Source organism: Poeciliopsis prolifica, unplaced genomic scaffold (genome assembly GCF_027474105.1).
Source record: "Poeciliopsis prolifica strain line A6 unplaced genomic scaffold, Auburn_PproV2 SCAFFOLD009, whole genome shotgun sequence".
Classification (NCBI taxonomy): domain Eukaryota; kingdom Metazoa; phylum Chordata; class Actinopteri; order Cyprinodontiformes; family Poeciliidae; genus Poeciliopsis; species Poeciliopsis prolifica.
In genome coordinates this window covers 9,221,927-9,241,838 of record NW_026562384.1, presented here as the reverse complement: position 1 = coordinate 9,241,838, position 19,912 = coordinate 9,221,927, and the positions used below count along the sequence as shown (strand labels likewise).

The following is a 19,912-nucleotide window of genomic DNA, read 5'->3' as shown; positions in this document are numbered from 1 at the left end:
TTTATGTATTATGCCAAAAAATTATACTTTTAAATTTTTTTTTTTTTATTTTGCATATACTTTTGTGGAAAAAGTGTAAATTTGTAGTTGTAAAATTCACTGAAACATGTTAAAAGGCCTATTAAGTACACCAGAGCAGTCTTTGCTAACTTGTCTTACTTTTTTTTTTCTTTTTCTTGTTCTTTTTGTTTTTGGTCGCTCCGCCGTGGAAGGTGAGGGCGCTCCTTCGAGCAGACGGCCGCTTTTTTAAAAAAAACAGACAGTCTGACCCCCTCATCAACAAGCCACTTCCTCTTTTGTCTAATTTCATGGCGATCGGGAGAGAGGGAACACCACCGACGGACGCACACTGTCTCCGCACTCCTGAAAGAGTTGATCTGGGGTAAATAACTGCCGTTTTTCTCACAACTCGCGCGCTAGCGGCAAAGTACGATAAGTTGTGCTCGCTTTCGCGGCGGTTTGAATCGCCTCGCAAACGGGAGGATTTGCTCAGCTTCTGGGTCACACATTTCACATTGTAGCGCCACTCGCTGATAACAAATCGGACGAAATGGGCTCCCCCTCCGCCTGCATCTCTCCCACAGACCCAGCCACACCACACTTAACGGCGATGGCTAGCTAACGCTAGCAGCACTTAAACGCCCCACATATGTCGTCACAAGAAAAATACTTATTTTTATGAACTCGATGGTAGCAATATGACACGGAATACTTAATTTATTCAGTACTTTAGAAAGTTTTTTGGCTCTTTGTGAATGTTAGCCACTTGTAGTACTGGAGTGTTTGTGTTTGGATTAGCGGGCAGCTAGCTCCCGTGCTATGTATTGAGTTAACTTAGATAGCGATTCAGAAGTTTGTATTTGGCCTGCAAGCTACAGTGGGCACACTGGGGTAAAAGAATATTCACACATAACTTTTAGAAATTGTAAAATAACTTGAACTATGACTAAATACATATCTCTACCATTCATTAGAATTACCCCGCTGATTGAAAGAGGAGAAACAAGCTAACTAGCTTCGTCAGCTAACTACTTGGTTAACGGTACCTTATCAGTAGAAATTTTAGCAGAAGTCGTGCACAAACGTATCCGCTCATTATCACTATCTTCTTGTTTCATCTAAATTTCGGCTAGTGCCAGAATGCACATCTGCTTCCACTTTAAGTAAAGTTGCACCAAGTTAGAAAGTTTATGTAGGTTTTAACAGTAAAGAACAGGAGGCCAAAAACACTTAACCCTTGTGTTGTCTTGCGGGTCAAAAGTGACCCACTGGCATATTTAGCTGTAGAAGAAAAAATATCCTAAACGATCTTTTTCCAACTTGAAATTTTATGACTTTTCCTAAATTGATCCCGTCATTAGAAAAAGTGATACTTTGTTTTTGTTTATATTTCGATGTGGGCTACAATGTACACCACCAAGGCACAAGGATTGTCTTATGGGTCATTTCTGACCTGTGAATTATAAAAGCATTTAAACACCAGAAAGAGTTCAAAGGCCACAAACTCGCTCCTACACACACACACACACACACACACACACACACACACACACACACACACTGTACGCACACATATCAAAGAAATTGGATTGATGTGCGTATTGAAATTGCATTTGACCTGCATCTGCATTCTCAATCTGCAGCTAACCTCCCACGTCATATAAGTTCCCAAACACAACAAAAAACATTCTGAGATATAATAAAAACAAAGCAGGTATAGAGGATATCAATATAGCTGTACCTGAATACCGCTAGTTGATTCCTTGCTGACGCCAGGAGTAGATGTTTCACTGCCCAACTGGTCCTACGTTGTATGTTTGCACATATTGTCCAATATGAAATTTTCAGCATAAGAAATTGAACAAATTCTTGTGCTGAAGATGTTCAACCTAAGAGTGTCTTCATATAGTGAAGAACATCTTCATGCTATGGAGATTTCCTTGAACATCTCGTGTTGAACATTTTGTGTTCAGCGTGGAATGTTCTTCATCTTATCTCCAACCTGGGGGAGGAAGGATAGGATGATCTTTGTTTTACGTTGAAGATGTTCAACACCTTACGTTGAACAGAAAATGTTCTTTATCTTCTATTGAGGATGTTCAGCATAAGGACCTCTTCATGAGATGAACATCATCTTGTGAAGATGTTCTTCATCTTATGTTCAACACCTTAAGTTGTGAAGATGTTTTTGTGTTGAACATCTCATATAATTATGGGATAAGAGCTGATGTTAAATTGTTCACAAAATCAAGCAACATTTTGTTTTCTCGTGTTACGAGAGGTATTTTGATAATTCACTTACTAAAAAAAATATTCAGGAATGAACTTTTGACTAAAAAACTCAAAATTGTTGACTTTTTGTTCTCTTTCAGTCTAATTAATCCACATTTATATAATTACAATAATAAACCTTAACTGTGTTTAAGAAAACTGTTTTGGGACTTTTGTTAGGATGGGTCATTTTTGACCCATAGGACAAGGAAGTAAACAAAGCGAATATTGGCAAAAAATTGCTACTTGATCACACCACCTTAATCAGGAGATTACAAGGAAGTTTACTGAGGTAAAAAGTAAAGAGATGGCGCTGTGTGTGATCCAATTCTTCATATAAAAAGTTACTTTTATTGTGAAGTGACCATATATTGTAATGCTCTTTTTTTTATTTGCTAAAATCAAACAAAGGTGATGGACATATGCGTTAATGCACAAATTGAGAAAATTTAAATTGCAGTTAGTACCGCCATCATATCAAAGAATCTATAGGGCAGTTTTCTCTCTCTTTTATTTAAGATTATGTTCTCCTACACTGTAGATAAGACCAGAAAGAGAACAGGAAGTTGTTATCTGCAGGTGAAAACTTGATCATTTTGCATACAAATTTAAGCATGCACAATTCTGTATCTTAGCCAAGTAATCTTTATTCTTAGATTACCTGGCTAAGAATAAATGACTCACTTGAGCGATTCATTTTATTTTTTGTAACAAAGGCACACTGAATAATATGTGAAGCCATTTTAATGTTACTCCGAAATATCATCTTTAACATGCTCGTTTATAAATTTGATGGCGATTAAAAGAGTTTTGTTGTATTATTGCTTTATTTTGTCCATGTTTAAATCATGTATTGCTGCACTTTGCATTTGGGGGAAAAAATGTTGATACAATAAAGGTTAGTTGCATAACATACAGTGTGAAACATGACTACAAAACGTTAATGTTTGTTTATCTTTTCCCCGTTTACAGTTTAAGCTAAGTTGTCAACCTTCTTGGCACACAAGACATTTTCCAGGTGAGTTGGTATCTTTTATTATTATTTTTTTTTGTCCTGTTTTCTTTGACTCTTTTATGCATTTTTATATCTGCTCGTTTACTTGGATTTCATGGTCAACTTAATTTAATGGCTGAACCTTAAATGTTTATTATCTTGTTTTTGTTTTTATGTCACATAAATCTACGCAGAGTGGAGTATTGTTGACTAAAAGGATGCACAAGGGAGGTGTGATTGATTCGGTAAAAAAATAAACATTTGCTGAATTCAGCTTGTTTACAGAATGCCCATCATCAACAAATGCCATCCAAAAGCTCTTTGCAAGGCAAACTGCTCTGGCGTACAACTATAATGGCGTCGAAATCGAATTTACTCCAAATTTGATGAATATCAGTCCAAGTTATCCCAATCCAATCTGCTTTCCAGAGGAATCCAACGACTTCTAATTTATTATGACAGTGATATCAAACACTCCTCTTTCTTAACTCTGATTTTTTTGTGCTACTTTTAGGTGCACCGCTAAAGCCTATTTCAGCACCAACCTTTAAATAGGAAAGGAGCACTTTATGCTGGATGTTTTTTTTGTTTGTTTCTTTTTCTCCTAGGTTTTCTTCTTTTTGTGGCACAACAATAAGTCGGCAACAAAAACTTTACACAAATGTGAGGGGAACATTTGTATTTGTTTTTCCTCCATTTGAAGGCCAAACTTGGTACTGAGAGCACAATTTAACTTTGGCAGCTTAGAAACCATTATTACTCCACCTTCTTAACAAGCTCAAACATGTAACAAAAAAAGAAGATTCTGTCAACTGATTCCCACCTATTACAGGGCTGCTTCCCACAATTCAGCAGTGTCTTTTATTTAAATACATTTCTACTGATCTGTAGCCGATTTGTATATACAAGTATACAGAAAACCATGTACCAGTGAGATATAATGCCGATGTTATTTCTCAGGATGTCGGTTCATGGTGTCACTCTTTTGTGACAGCATCTGAAAGTAGCTTTGCAAAACAATTAGCTTTATAGGATTCTTATGCAGTCTTGTGAAGTTTGGAAAAAACTTTGATTTAATCATTTTTCAAGCTTTGATACAGGGTCTACTGACTTTATTCCCTATCCATTTGCCTATTTTTTTATTTTATTTTTTTTTTAGGATTAGTTGATTTGTTTATTACTTTAACAAAGTTTATATTTAAATCAGATCCTTCACCTCTAATTTGCCATAACTTCATTCCGCTCATTTATCATTTTGATTTCTGACAGAATTAATCTACAAATACTCATCACAAAAATCTAGTTTGGCTTCTTTTGGCCCCATTCACATAGAGCTGCTTTTCAGGGAACCAGAACATTTTTGTTGCCATCCAGCCACTCGTTTACACGTCTCTAGTGATTGGAGTCTTTAACGACGGAACTTTTTGAAGCCTGGTCTGAGAGTGTAACTTTTGGGAACACCCCCTGCGGAGGTGTGAAGCACTCTGCTGGTGTGAAAGCACATTCACGGAAAGCACAGCTGCAGGATGAAGTGGAGGTTAAGGGTCTAAGCGCATGCGCGTATGGACAACATGCTAAAATTACAGTGCCTTATAGTGTCTTCGCATGACAACTACAGTGGATTCGAGGTGTCTTTACAGACTAGTCAAGACACAGTGGCACATTTTAAATGTTGAAAATTTCCGCAATCAAATATATCAGGAGTTTCTTGACAACGGTCTCATAAACATAGCCTTAGACCCTTCAGGATCAAAATTTTATATTGGTGGTTGTTTATCTGGGTCTTGTTAAGATGCCAAGCAAAATGTCAACAAAGCAGTAAAAAATTTGCCCTTCACTGCCAAATTGGAAGTGAATGTCAGAGTTAGTTCATGAGCTGGTCAATTGGAGGTAAAAATTTTGTCATAAAACTTCCAGGATGTCTTAGAAACTGCTGGGAAAAAAATGGCCTGAAGTCCAACAAACGACCACTACTCCGTCTGAAAAACTCCCATCAAACTGATAGGCATAGATTACATTCCTATCGGCTTGTATGTTTAATGCTCAAAGTTTCCTAGTAAGTGAACTCTCCTTCTCTTTTATCTGTGTGTACCTGTAGGTGATACTCGGTGGACGTCACTCAAGAGCCTCCTCCAGCTCCCAGACTTGTTTTTCGCTGTCCCAGGTTAAGACTCCTTGGTCTATGGCTCTGATGGACAAAACCAAACACGTCAAGCGGCAGAGACTTGACCGCATCTGTGAAGGTAAGAATGGAGGCCAGCATGTAAAGCAGGAGGGTTTATGAAGTAGCTTACATCTTAGAATTGGTTGTAGCTGCAATTGTTCTCAAACCACAACACTTGTTTACTACACTTGTTTATCATGTCAAGCACTTTGAGTTGCTGTGTTGCTGAAATGTGCTTTACAAATAATCTTGACTTAACCATCCTGGTGCTGCATCACTTGTAAATTAGCCTTCCCAAACTAAGTGAAGATTTTACTTTTAACTTTAAAAATAATCTTTAAAGTAATTCCTTTTTTTTTTTTTCACGTTCCTTACATTTTTAAAAAGTTATCTTTTATGTTTTGAATATTGACTGTTTGGAAATGTTTGTTTGCTTTCGGTTTTTGAGCTAAAATTGATTGATGGGTGCAGTGCTCCCAACCTAATTTTGCAACCTTGATTAGTTTCCTTTTGTGTGGCGTTTGTAATGAAGTGTTTATCTTAAGCTATGCGCTCTGCTTCATTGTGAAGGTGTCAGACAATAATTAAAACTTTCCGTTTCCAGAACGTGCACTCAGGGATGGTAATGCGCATCCATCTGTGATTGTTTTAAGCTGTTGTATAACGGCGATGTGAATCAGACATAATTGCGCACAAAAATGAAGGAAACCCTCTGAGAGAGTCTCTGGAGACCTGTGAGAGGGAGAGGACAAGGTGAAGGGTTGCGGCCGAGGCTACTGGGAAACGGGCCAGCTGTCTCTTTAAAAAATGACAACAGCCCAAACCGCCCCAGGCCTGGGCTTCAGCTATGCTAATGAGGTTAGTGCTGGTTGGCCGAGTCTGTATGGGGCCGCCTGTGATTGGAGGCTGGCCGTGGGGGAGGGGCTGGGCGTGGATGACAGCTGGGATCCAGTCAGCCTAGAGCAGGCTGGCAGGAGAGAGGGAGGAAAAATAAGAACCGTAGAGAGGAAGACAGGCTGACAGACTTCACAATGCAAGGTTAGGCCCACTGCCCATGTGTTTTCTGATTTTTGCGTGCGTTTTCGATTTAAAAAAAAAAAAAAAAATCATTTAGATCTGTGAGTGTTGTGCGTCGGTGGGTGGGAGAGATTTATGTATGGTTTGGGTGTGGCGCAGAAACGTGTGCGTGTTCTGTTTCTCTTTCACGCTCAGTGTGGGTTGGTGCTGTCGCAGCCGTTGAAGGAACTGAATAAGCGTGTGTCTAGCAGCGTCTGGGTGGAGTACTGCTGCTTACTGCATTATCATCGTCTGCTGCCCCTCCCCCCTCCTCTTACTCTAAATACGACCAGGAGGAGGGAGTGGAGGGAAGAAAGGCAAAGAGAGGGAGAATGAATGAATCACTGAATGAATTGTATTGTGTGTCTGGCCATGCTTGTTCTTCGTAGGCCTTGGGTATACCAGTGTCCTTTACTCAAATTACTTTCCCTGCAGTCTCAACTTGGTTGTATATTTTTTCTGAGGAGCTCTTTGTGATGGAGCACTTTAAGTTTTTCTGCGTGGCAATTGTCCCTTTGTGCGTTGTGTGTTTCGCAGTTGGCATGGTAGCGTTTCTGAGCCATCTGCAGTTAATGTGAATCACACTACCTAATAATACAGTCCACTAGTATGCACATCCAGTGACCATATTGGACATGCAGGCCTGTATTTTTGCTCTTTCGTTTTTATTCTTGCGTGAGCTTAATTTACTAGAAAGGCTCACTTTCTAGTAAACATTTGTCTTTCCCCTGTTCCATTATTTTCAAAACCAGATTTTGATAAATTTTTCCACAAAATTAGCAATTTTCTTATTAATTATTTTCAGTTATTTCAAGAAAATGCAGTTTCAGGACTAGCTAGCTTAAGATTTCTATTTCAAACTGTGATCTCAGTAAAACAAGCTTAAGATCGTTTAACACAGTATGTCATAGCAAATCTTAATTGCTCAATCTTTTTTAAGATCCTGAAACTGTTATGACTTAAAGGAGTTTATGAAATCTGTTTACCGACATAGTACTAGAGACTTGCAATTGTAATTTAATTTGTTGTTAATGTCATATAAAAAAATTAAGCTGTTATAACAAATTGAGCTGGAGACCGTAATATATTGAGATAGCAATATAATAAATTTCAAGACTAAAAACGATAAATTATACATGCCACAAAATGAGTTTAAGATCTTTGTATTTTAAAATAACATGATAAAATATCACATTCAGTTTTTAGTGTATAAGGAAGTCATCACAGCAATACAAGTTTGAGATCTATACATTTTAAATTTAGCTCCAGATCTTTAGGGTCATAACATGTCTTGAAATCACATAATCTTGATCCAGTTGATAATCGCATCATGAAAGCGTTAGAACATGAGTCTGAGGCCTGTCTTCATATGACAATGTGATAAGTTCTGTTTTTTCAAGTTGAGAGAACAAGTCACTATAAAACGAGCTCAAGCTCTAATGGTTGTTACAATGAGATGAACAATTCAGTTCCAAATAACAAAAAAATAAATTGTTATGGATCACATCAGGCGTTTGTTCACGTAATCTAAAGAAGCTTCACATGTGTCATGGTTGACCATGATGAAAGCGATGAAATGCGACTTGTGAACAATTTTACAGAATTTCGTGTTGGGCAAAAGTGGCATCCTAAATGCCACTTTGTCCTTTGCTTGTTCCTGGAATCCAACGCAGCCTGAAAGCTGGCTGAGGTGTTTAAAAATCCAAGCCTGGGAAAGTCTGAATTCCCGGAAATGGAAAATGTGCAGAAACCCTGAATACTTGATTTCCAGCCTCAGCTACCAGCTCCTGTTCTTCTCCAGCAGTCTCGCCACTGCGTCCTGCCTTCTGTCCAAATAAAACCGTTCCAGCAAACCGCACTCCAGCTCCAATGAAATGCACACCTCTCACACGGCAGTGACAAGATAACGGTCACAGAAAATAATCTCGTATGAAGCAGAAACAGGAAGAGGTGTAAAAGAAAAAAAAGAAAAAAGACAGTTTGTGATGAGTGTTTCTGCAGTGTGTTGGCAGAATTGCAGCATTAATTTGTTTTGGCAGCTCTGCTTCGGTTGGCAGAATGGAGAGTGACTACGGATGAGATTTGCCACCAAGTGGCGTGTTTATACTGGGAAGAGAGGGTAAAATAACTGGAAGATGTGGCTCTTCCAGACATGAGATGTAGGTCACAACTGACCCCCCTGCAAGCCCCCACGTCCCACCACTATAAACTCATGAACCCCCTCACTATCTCCTTCCAGACATCAATCAGTTTTTCACCCCCTCCCCCAGTTGTAGCACACCATCACCTCTCCTGCTACCTTCTGGGCTCTTTCGTGTGTCTGCTGTCACACGGTACCCCAGTCCAGTTCCCAGAAACGATACTGGACCCTGGATACTGGACTTTATTGACCCGAGTCTCATCTTTCCTCTACGCAAAGACTCTTCAACCCAGATGTTCACTGCAAAGACGAGCGGATTCCTGGATGCCCCATTGAAGATTTGGTTACACGTAACTTCGTAACCTTAAATCACATCAACACATACATGCAGTCATACATTTTCCTCTGTGTTGGTGTTTGGAAAAAGAGAGTCATGCGCTGTTTTTCTAAGGAGTAAAGCATTCAGCTATTTGTGCAGGGGGATTTTCTTTTTGTTCATCACATTGAGCAAGCCAGACATGGAAAATGCAGACTGACTCATTAACCTTAAGTCTATTTAGTCATTTTGAAAAACAAGTGGTTACATGCCGTCCAGATTAATAAGGTGTTAGTATTGTTAAAAAGACGTAGACTGTATGGAAGCCTGGAAAGATTTAGTCTTGTTTTCATTCATTCGTTCTTTGGTGTGTTTGGCCTTTTAAGCCTACAGTAGGGAACTCAAAGGCATATATGATGTAGTATTTGCTTAATTATTTCATAGTTCTTGAAATAATTTTAACTGTAATCAGCTGACCAATCAGCTCTTGAAGGATCTGAAGTTAACAGAGAGGAACCAATCATCTTTGCTGTAGCAGTGTAGCATTGGATTTGATAACGGACCAAATAAAAAGTCCTGCTGTGCTGAGAAATGATTACTTAAATAGCTAAATAATATTCAGAACTAAAATATTAATTTTACTGTTTAGATGCAAATATATCAGTATTCTACTTTCAAGTTCATTTATCACAAAATGTTAACTTCAACGTTTTGTGGATCCTGGAAGTTTTGTTCCTCTATAAACATCTTTCTGGTTCTGATTAACTCAGGTATCCGACCCCCCATCCTGAATGGGCCGATGCACCCCCGGCCCCTGGTGGCCCTGCTGGATGGACGCGACTGCACTGTGGAAATGCCCATCCTCAAAGACGTGGCGACCGTGGCTTTCTGCGACGCTCAGTCCACACAGGAGATACATGAGAAGGTAGAACAAGATCAGCTACCAACATCAGTGGTTTATGACCTGAAAACATATTGACTGCCTGTCTTAAAACAGTGATTTTGTAATACTTGGTGAACAATTTAAATCTGTCCTCTGCAGGTGTTAAATGAAGCTGTGGCTGCTCTGCTGTATCACACTATAACTTTATCCAGAGATGACTTGGAAAAGTTCAAAGGCCTACGGGTTATTGTCAGGATCGGCTCTGGCTTTGACAACGTCGACGTCAAAGCAGCTGCTGAGCTCGGTGAGATGATCAGGTTTACGGAATAATGTCAGACACGAGCAGCTTTACGGCACAACAAGGCGAGCCTAACATCTCCTCCTTCACCCATCATGCAGGCATCGCTGTCTGTAATGTGCCGGCAGCCTCGGTGGAAGAGACGGCCGACACGTCGCTATGTCTGATTCTCAACCTGTACAGGCGGGTCACCTGGATGCACCAAGCCCTGAGAGAGGGGACCCGGGCCTCCAGCGTGGAGCAGATCAGGGAGGTGGCTGGGGGTGCTGCTCGAATCCGCGGAGAAACGTTGGGCATCATCGGCTTAGGTGAGCGAACATGGTTCCCAGAGTTAATATAAAACCAAATGAAGCATAATGACACGGAGTCAGATCATGTGTTCCCAACCTTAACCGGGTCCTGCTGTTTTTAGGACGTGTTGGCCAGGCTGTGGCCCTGAGAGCCAAGGCGTTTGGATTTAGCGTAATCTTTTATGACCCATACCTGCCTGATGGCGTCGAGCGCTCGCTGGGCCTTCAACGGATGGCCACGCTGCAGGACCTGCTCATACACTCTGACTGCGTGTCCCTGCACTGTAGCCTCAACGAGCACAACCACCACCTCATCAACGACTTCACCATCAAACAGGTTCGCAGTACAAAACTGCTTCCTCATCATACTGGGATGGGCTTTTTAATACTCCATTAATGTTCAAGTGTCATATTAATGAGATCTGATAGTAAAGAAACAGTAGCGGGGAACATCCTTATTTTAGCATTTAAAAGAATCAATATCAACAGATCAAATCAAAATTACTGATGAAGTCATTCTTCTTCTTGGTCATCCTCCACTGCTATAGGCTCATTTTCTTCTGCGGTTTGAATCCACTTCACGTCTCCCAAACTTCTTTTCTAACTATGCCAAATTCCTGCTGGCTTTCATCTGATTCGAACTGAAAATTCGGCCTATCTTATCAATCTTAAGAGTCACCGCCCCTAACTGTCGCATACACCCACTGAACAGAGCGAGTGTAGCGTTCTGGAGGGTGCATGTTTTTTCATTTTGTCTAGAATAGACCAAAAAAGGGCCAAAGTTTTGGAGTCTAAAAAATCCAAAAAAGATTTTTATTTGTTTTTGCCATCCTCATATTAACATCTTAGTATAAAAATGAGTTCTGGCATCATATTTTGTTAGATTTAAGCTTGTATGTTTACATAAAGTACAAGCGGAAGTCAGGCTTTTCAAACCTTGAAGGTCCAAGAACTGATCCCTCAGGGATATCACGGACGGATCTGCATAGAATTTAAGCTACTGCAATGTATTTTTAATGTCAAATAATATTCTATTAATAAGAACTAAGAATAACATCGTCTGCCAATTTATTTCATTTGTAGGAATTTGACTGGAGTTGAAAGTAATTAAAAGAAACTCCTAGCCATTTCAACACTGTTTGACCCGAGAGGCTCTTTTGAATAAAGTGTGAAGAGCTTAACGCGATTGTTGATACTGAATGTATTTTTATTAACTCACTCTCTGTGGTATGTGTCATGTAGTCCTGCCACTCCTTTTCTATTAGAAGTTCAAAAAGGCTATTTTAATATCAGTATGGGCATAGATGGAACTCCAAATCCAATTATTTTACACTCATTGATTTAGGAAAATTTGTGACATGGGAAATCTGCTCTTATCAAAAAAATAAAAAATTTCGTTTTTTTTTTTTTCAGTTCCCTTTTCTATTTCAGACCCACTTCAGTTTTTCATAATGATTTAAATATTGCTTTTGGACCTTTAGACACGTTGTCATTTGTAGATTATAGAAATTAATCTTACACTAGATGTTTATGTGTTTCCATTATATAAAGCAGATAAATTTAAACAGACTGTTTAGTCTCCAAGGCCCTACAAGTAAACCAGAGTGTATATCATACAAACACCGCCAGTTGTGTTCATGAGCAGAAAACTAATTAACTCATCCCTGCTTGGCAGCCACTCAAACTGCAGCTGCAGGTATTAAAGCAGCAAAACTGCATAATGGCTTTACTGTGAGACTACCACAGATTCACCTGCTTCGTCCTGTTTAGACAAAACCTTTTTCAGGGTCTTTTTTCCCCCTGCCTTTATGACGAGTTTTGCTGCAGATAGTTTAAATCTGTTGCTCTTCTGACAGATGCGTCAAGGAGCGTTCCTGGTGAACACATCAAGAGGCGGGCTCGTGGATGAGAAAGCTCTGGCTCAGGCCCTGAAGGAGGGCCGGATACGTGGAGCCGCCCTGGACGTGCACGAGACGGAACCGTTCAGGTAAGAGCGCTGCATGAAGACCAGAGCCTGAGTTACTGCCTTACTTATACACACAGTATCAATAGGCGTTAACAATCTCTTACTCTTCATCAAGTTTTTCAACGGGCCCCCTGAAGGATGCCCCAACCTGATCTGTACCCCTCACACATCCTGGTACAGCGAGCAGGCTTCAGTTGAGGCTCGTGAAGAAGCAGCCAGAGAAGTGCGCCGGGCCATCACTGGTGAGTGGACATGTTGATTAGATAGCATACAAAACATTTAAATGTAAAAAAGTATACAGAGGACCCCTGATATTCATGGGGGTTATAGAATAGAATAGCTAAAATCCTTAAATACTTGAGATTCCTTCTAGACACACTTAGACCTGACTATTTTAATCGTCCAAACACCTAATATGCATAATGAAAACCTTCGTAGCTCTACCATAGAAGCTAACATCCACAGTCTTTCTTATTCTCCCTCTTCGGAGTTCAGCCAATCAGCAGCTCGGAAAATAAATGGTGTTCTTGAACAATAGTATCTGCTATTTGCAAAGCAGCAAATGGCAAATAGTATTTGCTGCTTTGCAAATAGTAGCCAGTAGCATATCGAGTTGCTGCATTTTCTTTCAGATGGTTTAGATATTCTCCACAGAAAAATACAAAGATGGGTGAATCTGATTAGGTGGTGTTGTTGAACGCTCCGTTGAGGATGTTTGTTCCCATCACTTTCTATGGAGCACATTCTTTAAACTCTATAAATTGTGGGATCTAACAGAGCAATTGAGGCGAAACGATGTCAGAAAGAAATTGAATTGCGATGACTATTGATCACTCTTAACTCCCTTCACATTTTTCATCACACTGCCATCAATATTTGATATTGCGATTTTGGTTCAGTGCAATGTGCAACTTCACTGGCAGATACTTTATGCAAAAGGATTTTTCATGTTTTGGTGATTGTGATTTAATACATTATGACAATATATTCTTTTTTAAAATCTAAGACACCAGTTCTTACTGACCAGTATCATTTATTTCTGAAGGGTTCTGCAGTCTTGAAAAGCCTATAAAAGTTTGGATCTGGAAAAGATAACTGATCACATTTGCTTTTTCCATTTTCTAAAATTCCACATTACTTTACTAATCAGAAAAGTACATTAAATAATGGGAAAATATTTTAAATATGAAATATTTAGGAACCCTGTATGTGATGTTGCTCCAGGTCGTATCCCTGACAGCCTGAAGAACTGTGTGAATAAGGAGTATCTGATGGCTGCCTCCCAGTGGCCCACCATGGAGCCAGCTACTGTTCACCCAGAGCTTAATGGAGCTGCCTACAGGTGAGAGCAGTGAATGCTGACCAGGACAACACGGGGCCCTGTTGGCAGATGGGAAACAAGCTATCCTCCTCCTTCTGTTCCAGATTCCCCCCAGGTCTGATCAGCGTGGCAGCAGCAACGGGGGGCCTGCCAGGAGCAGGCACAGGCGTGGAAAGCCTGGTTTCAGGAACCCTGGCGCACGGCATCGCCCCTGTCACCCACCCCCCTCATGCCCCGTCCCCGGGGCAGCCCACTAAGGCTGAAGGCGACAGAGACCTCCCCTCCGACCAATAGCCCCCTCTGCCAGCTCTGGCACATTCCGTCATCTCTGGAAACCAAACCCCCGTCAACCTCTCCCCGTCCTCCGCCTCACCTCGCCCCTTCCAGGGTCAGACACAAAGCGACGCTCCGGTGCACGGGAAGCACCAGTCTGACTCATCCTGGATCTCCGGTCCTTCGTCTGATCAGACAACCAGCCCAGGAGTGACCCATCTACACCAATCCATCACCCCCACATCCCTCCATCCTCATCTCACGCACCAACCCTCACACCTTTCCACCCCCAACAATGTCAGCAATAACTGTTCTCAAGGATTCAATTATTGGATTGGTTTTACTTCCTTAGCTGGCTGTTGTTTTAATGGAAAGTTGATCTTTTGTGGTTCTTGGTGTTGCTGTTTTGCTTTTTCTGACATGAGGCTTTAGTCTGCTGCCTCCAGCAGGAACAGAACAGTTGAAGCTCCACTTTGTACATTAATGGCTCGTGTTACTACTCTCTTCTTCTTCTTCTTCTGTTGTTGTTTTTATTTTTGTTTTCCTGTTCCCCATCTGCTCGTATTATGACTGGGGGAAATTGCTTATTACAGTGAGGCGGTCAGAATCTAGCCACCCTCCATCCTTTAAACCTCCTTGGCATTATTAGCTTGCTCAGCAGAGGGTTTATAATGTAGTCTGTGTGGAGCTCTCTTAACTGTGAAACTCTATAGCGTTAAACCATTTAAAGAATGAAATCCCCCCTCTTTAGACTTTTCTCCCCTTATTTACTCAAAGGTTTATAGCAAGCAGTTGGACACGGATCCGTTTGGTTTTGGTCCCCAAAAGGAAATCTAAATCAAGCCAGCAGAGGGCGCTCTCTATCTGGCCTCCCGGTAACAGATCATTAATGCTACTTTAAGTGATGCAACGTAACAAACGCAGAGAAACTGACATAAAATTTGCTAAGATTTCACCTCCCTGCACATCCTCATCCTCCTCTCGTATCATGGCTCCCCCAGCACACTCACACGCACCAGTTCGCATCCACCAGTCCCTTCAGGTGTGACAGGACAGTATGGGTCAGATTTCCTGCAGGAGCAAACGACGGATAGCGTTCCTGCATGCTTGCATCTTCAAGAAAGTGGTGTGTGTGTGTTTATGTGTGTGTGTGTGTGAGAGAGTGAGTGTTTGCTCCCTCACTCTGTTGTTGTCGTTCCAAAGGAGTCGTCCCTTACAGTTAACTCTTAAAACGCTGTTGCCCTGGTGTGAAGGGAACACCTTTCTAGTACCTCATTAACAGATATTGAATGTACCGTGCATACCCTTCTTTTTTTTTTTTTTGTCTCTTTTTTTTTCTGTTTTTGTACAGATTTTCTAGACGAAATTGTAGCAGTCATGATGAAATTAAACGGAGATAAAACAACAACAAAAAAGCCCAGTCAAAATAAATTTGAAAACTACTCAGGCGTCACCAACAGCGTGCATCTGTTTGCCTTTTTCACTCAGCTTAGCACAATTGTCAGACTTCCGGCTTTGTAAAAGTGATGCAAAAATTGGCCGATGAAGTGAAATAACGTGGATTAGGACGGTGGTAGTGCATACTTGCGTTGCGTTTGCCCCTCTTTCTCATCAAGCTGCTGTCTATAGTGCATGTGAAGTCATTTATACGGGGGACTTTCCCCTAACCCTCTCTCCCTGTCCATCGAAGTGTTTCTCCTTCTTTTCTTCAGTCGTAGTCCGTTTCCAGTGATGTACAGTTTGTCCCCCTCAGAGTCTATGAGCAACAGGTGGCTCCTCTGTCATGTGATAAGTATATATTTTTAAATAACAAAACAAAAAACAAAAAAAAGAAAAGTAACCCAATAGTTTGGATTATAATCTTAAAATCTCCAGTTGGTGATGATATATATTTTCCAGTCCAGCAGTGAACTGTTGTTAAAACAATTTTTTTTTTTTTGTTTTTAAAGGATTAGCTCTCCGTGTTCGGCATGTTGTACTGAAACATTTCAGAGAAAACGAGATCCCTGCCTGTTCCCCCCCACCTCCCGCTCCTTCCTCTTCTTTCTCTTAAATTTGTCGTTTCTGGCTTATATCCTGTGGGCCTTACTCGTTCTCTCCCTGTTACAGTAGCTGGTATAGAAAGTTGCCATTGGAGCCACTCACTGCCTTAATACAGTCGACCACAGCAGGTGAAGCCAGGAGACGACAGCGGGGCCCCGGGGCCTCTGACTTAAAACTCCTCACTCCCTTTCATCCCCCATATAGGCCTGAAATTACTGCGCCGTGCATTTCCTGTTCCACTAAAGAACCATATTTAGCCTTGTTTAAGCACGCACCGCTCGTTCCGGTGTGAGCACCGACTTTGCATTTAGATGGATCACATTTATTCTGCTGGTTTTGGTTTAATCAGATCCAGTCAGCTCTTGTCATAGCCAGCTGACGAGAAACCGGATGCGGTCTTGCATCCAGTTTGGTCTCGGATGCGAGTCCAAACCGCCACCTTCGCCCACTGCGCTCGACCAGGACGGTGCAGCGGACACTGTCGTAGTTTCGGTGAGAGTTGGTCACTTGTCTCTCCTCTCTCTCTCAGGGTTCAAATGCACACATATCCTCCAGCAGTCGCCCCACGTCTCCTGACCCTCGCCCCCCACCCACCGAGGTTTTCCTCCCTCAGACTGTTGACCCCGATCGCCTGCGTCCTCACAGACTCTCGATCCTCGTTCTGTGCACAGATCTGAACCGTTTTTTTTTTTTGGTCTTTTTATTTTTCTCTTTGGCACTGACATCTAACCATCTAACCAGGAATGAATGAATGCTTGAAAGTGACTGTGTGTGATGTTGAAATTGGGAAATGTATTTTTACAACATGTGAACATTTTTTTTCTCCCCCTCCTCCAATCACTCTCATTGTGAATTATTTTAATTCTTTTCTTTCACCAGACTGCAAAAACAAAAACACCAGAAAAAAAAAAATCTGTAACTAGGCTCTTAAGCTTTATTTTTTTGTTTTTGTTTACTTTTTTTATTAGAAACAATCATGTTTGTGATGGTAACCTCCAATGGTAAACTCAACACCGTATTTTAATAAAATCCTAAAAAATTAAACATCTTGCGCCTAAGTTTTTATCTGCTATCCAAATCCTAGAGTTTTTCTTGCTGAACCTTTAAACTTTTGAGTTTTATTCAGTTTTTTTTAAAGCAGCTTCTTGCCTGATTATTAGTGGTTAGTGTGTTGCAGACTGCTTTTGTGGTCGGAGGACGTGAAGCTGTGTTTAGCAAAGTTTTGCCACAAACAAAATTGTTTACCGCAGTTTGGCAGCTCTTCATGTGGAGCAATGCGTTGCCAGGACGGCTGCGTAGGCCCATAGGGCTAGAAGACGGGACGGTGGGGGATTATGGGCTTTAAAATTGCTTCCACATGCATGTAACCAGGAGACTTCTCTTAAACAGTCAGCAGTGCATTGTTGGTATTTATTCACTGATTCCCAAGGATTGTTTTATCCCGGTTATTGACACCGAGGCAATTTTAGTGCCTTGCAAAACTAAAATTGCCAGGCAATTAATTTTCTATTACAGCCCTAAATCTGATGTACCAACAATAAAGTGCTGCATAATTGCAAAGTAGAAGTAAAAACATGTGTTGCATTCAATGTAAAAATAAAAATATTCTGTGATTATGGCTCGTTTGAATTCTGCCCCTTTTAAATCACCCTTTCATAAAATCGAATGCGGTCAGCGGATTGGCATGACTGTACTTGCCAACATGGCTGTTGAGCAAGAAGAGAGTAATCGGAAGCCCCATAATACCCTCGGAGTTGCTGCACAGATCAGCAGCTGAGGTGGGAAAAAACTGCTGAGAGGCCGACCTGGTCGTAACACTGGCATTTGTGGAAGAGAGGCAAAAAGAAAGCCGTGTGGAGAGAAGTCTGGTTTGCAGACTGTAAAGGTCGTGTGGGGGACACGCCGGTCTGATGGGACGAAAAGTGAGATTTTTAACCTACATTTAAAATGTTTAGGGGGAATAATTACGCCACCGACCATCTCTGTGGTGGCGTCCTCAAGCTGTCGGTCCATGTAGAGAGAGAAGCATCTAAATCCGGTTTAGATTTATGTCTGAATCTTTCCTGGATTTCAGTGTCTGAACAGCTTTGAAAACACTCCTGAGACAAATGGCTGATTTAATTCATTGGTTATACGATTCAAGTGTGTTGAAGCCGATATTTCAATAAGACCACATCAGGACCTCTACTCTTAAACCATTTCAGTTTACCTCTGTGGGTGGATTTGCAGATTGACCTAAAATATGAATAATATTGATAAGAAGCCAGTATTTGAATAATACTGACACTGGTATCATTCTGGTCTTATTGACATGCTAAGATTGATACTTTAGTTTCAGATTCTCACTCAACTCTACCTCAAAAAAGGTTTTGTTTTTTAAATGTGTTTTCAAATTGCACATTTTTGCCCTTTTATCACAGGAGTCTATGCACACACACCTTTTTTGCTTTTCTGCTGTTTGTCATAAAACACCTCAAGGTCAGAAGGCTGATAATATCTCAAGCATCTGAATCTGGACCGTGAAATGCGTTTTAGGGTTCTTTACTTGCTGGAAAGTGAGCCTTGACCCCAGTCTGAAATCTTTTGCTTCCTCAAACATGTTTTTTTTTCCAGTTTTGCTCTGCCCTCCCATGCTGTCAGTTCTGATACCCTGTCCTGATAAAGAAAAGACTCCCCATGTCATGATGCTGCCACCACCGCATGCGGGTAACGGGTGCTGTGTTCAATCTTCGTCTCTGACCGGAGCACCTTCTTCGCTGCGTCTCCTACGCTGATTGTGGTGAACTGCAAATCATTTCTGCAGCAATTCCTCTCCTGTCGACGTTGTTTTTATGTCAGCAGACGTGTTGCTCCTCCAGAGTCGGCATCGCTCCACTTTATGCAGATAATAAATGTTTACTAATTGAGAGGCTGTTGACTGCGACTGGTGAAGCTGAACTTTATTTCGAGTGATCGCGGGAAAGGGGACTGAATACAAAAGAAATCCAAATAAAATACATTGATGGTTGTATGGTTACAAGTGCAAGGGACTATTTGTGAATAGATGTGAGACGGTTACACTACAGCACCTGAAGAAAAGCCAGCCGATTAACATAATGAGTCCAGAAGTTGAAGCACTTCTGTCTAAAAGTACCTGGATCTTTACGTCATGACATACTGGAGCCTTGATCTCTGTTTTGGTTGAAGTAGCTACAGACGTATTACACAATCACCTGTTTGTCCACTTCTCAGAAGTTGCAAGAGGCCCAGGATGATAGCCGGGTTTTACCGGACTTGACTCACTTCAAACACACTTCGTTCAACTCCTTCTTCAAGTTCCCGTCTTCTGTCAGGTGCCACGCTGCACCACCAGATTTCATTTTATTTTCTTTTTTTGCTTGTTCGTTTAGTGTTGGAGTAGACACCGAGGCCTCATCACTTCTGGGAGAACACAGTTAAACCAGTGAAATCCCTCGGTTCCCACACCGCTTCAGAGTCCGTAAATTCAGATAAGTGCTCTGTAAAATGGGTCAGTGTGTATTACATTTTGGTGAAAAACTAGGTGGTTTTTTGCTTCTGCTGGTTTCCAGATGTCTGCCTTTTTTCTTCTTTCACAGTTTTTTTTTTTACACTTTAAATGTGTTTAGTGTTTGATTCTGTGTTTGTTAGAACATTAATACAACATGGTGTCTTTTTCTTTAAAAAAAAAAATCAAATTCAAACACTTGAGGCCTTTCCAATTTGAAATGCATATCTTTTAATTGCCAACAGTCTTTTTTCGTTCAGCCTAGTATTTCTTCCATTCGTCTGAAGCAAAGTGTTTTCAACCGCAAGTATTAGTTTCCACATTTTCTTCCTTAAAACCGAAATAACTTCACTCTGGCATGAGAAAGTCAACAAAAATAACAGCGTTGAACC

The 19,912-nt window shown here is 41.0% G+C and overlaps 1 protein-coding gene across 1 annotated transcript; it reads left to right on the top strand.

Moving 5' to 3' along the window:
- Positions 1–83: 83 nt before the first annotated feature.
- ctbp1 (C-terminal binding protein 1) lies at positions 84–17,059 on the top strand. Its single transcript, XM_055034014.1, is given in 12 exon segments — positions 84–382; positions 3,244–3,289; positions 5,364–5,508; positions 9,712–9,866; positions 9,984–10,128; positions 10,224–10,430; positions 10,535–10,749; positions 12,269–12,399; positions 12,494–12,516; positions 12,519–12,620; positions 13,603–13,720; positions 13,804–17,059. Coding segments are annotated over 10 exon segments (1,347 nt in total). The 5' UTR covers positions 84–382; positions 3,244–3,289; positions 5,364–5,447; the 3' UTR covers positions 13,994–17,059.
- The last annotated feature ends 2,853 nt before the right edge of the window (positions 17,060–19,912 follow it).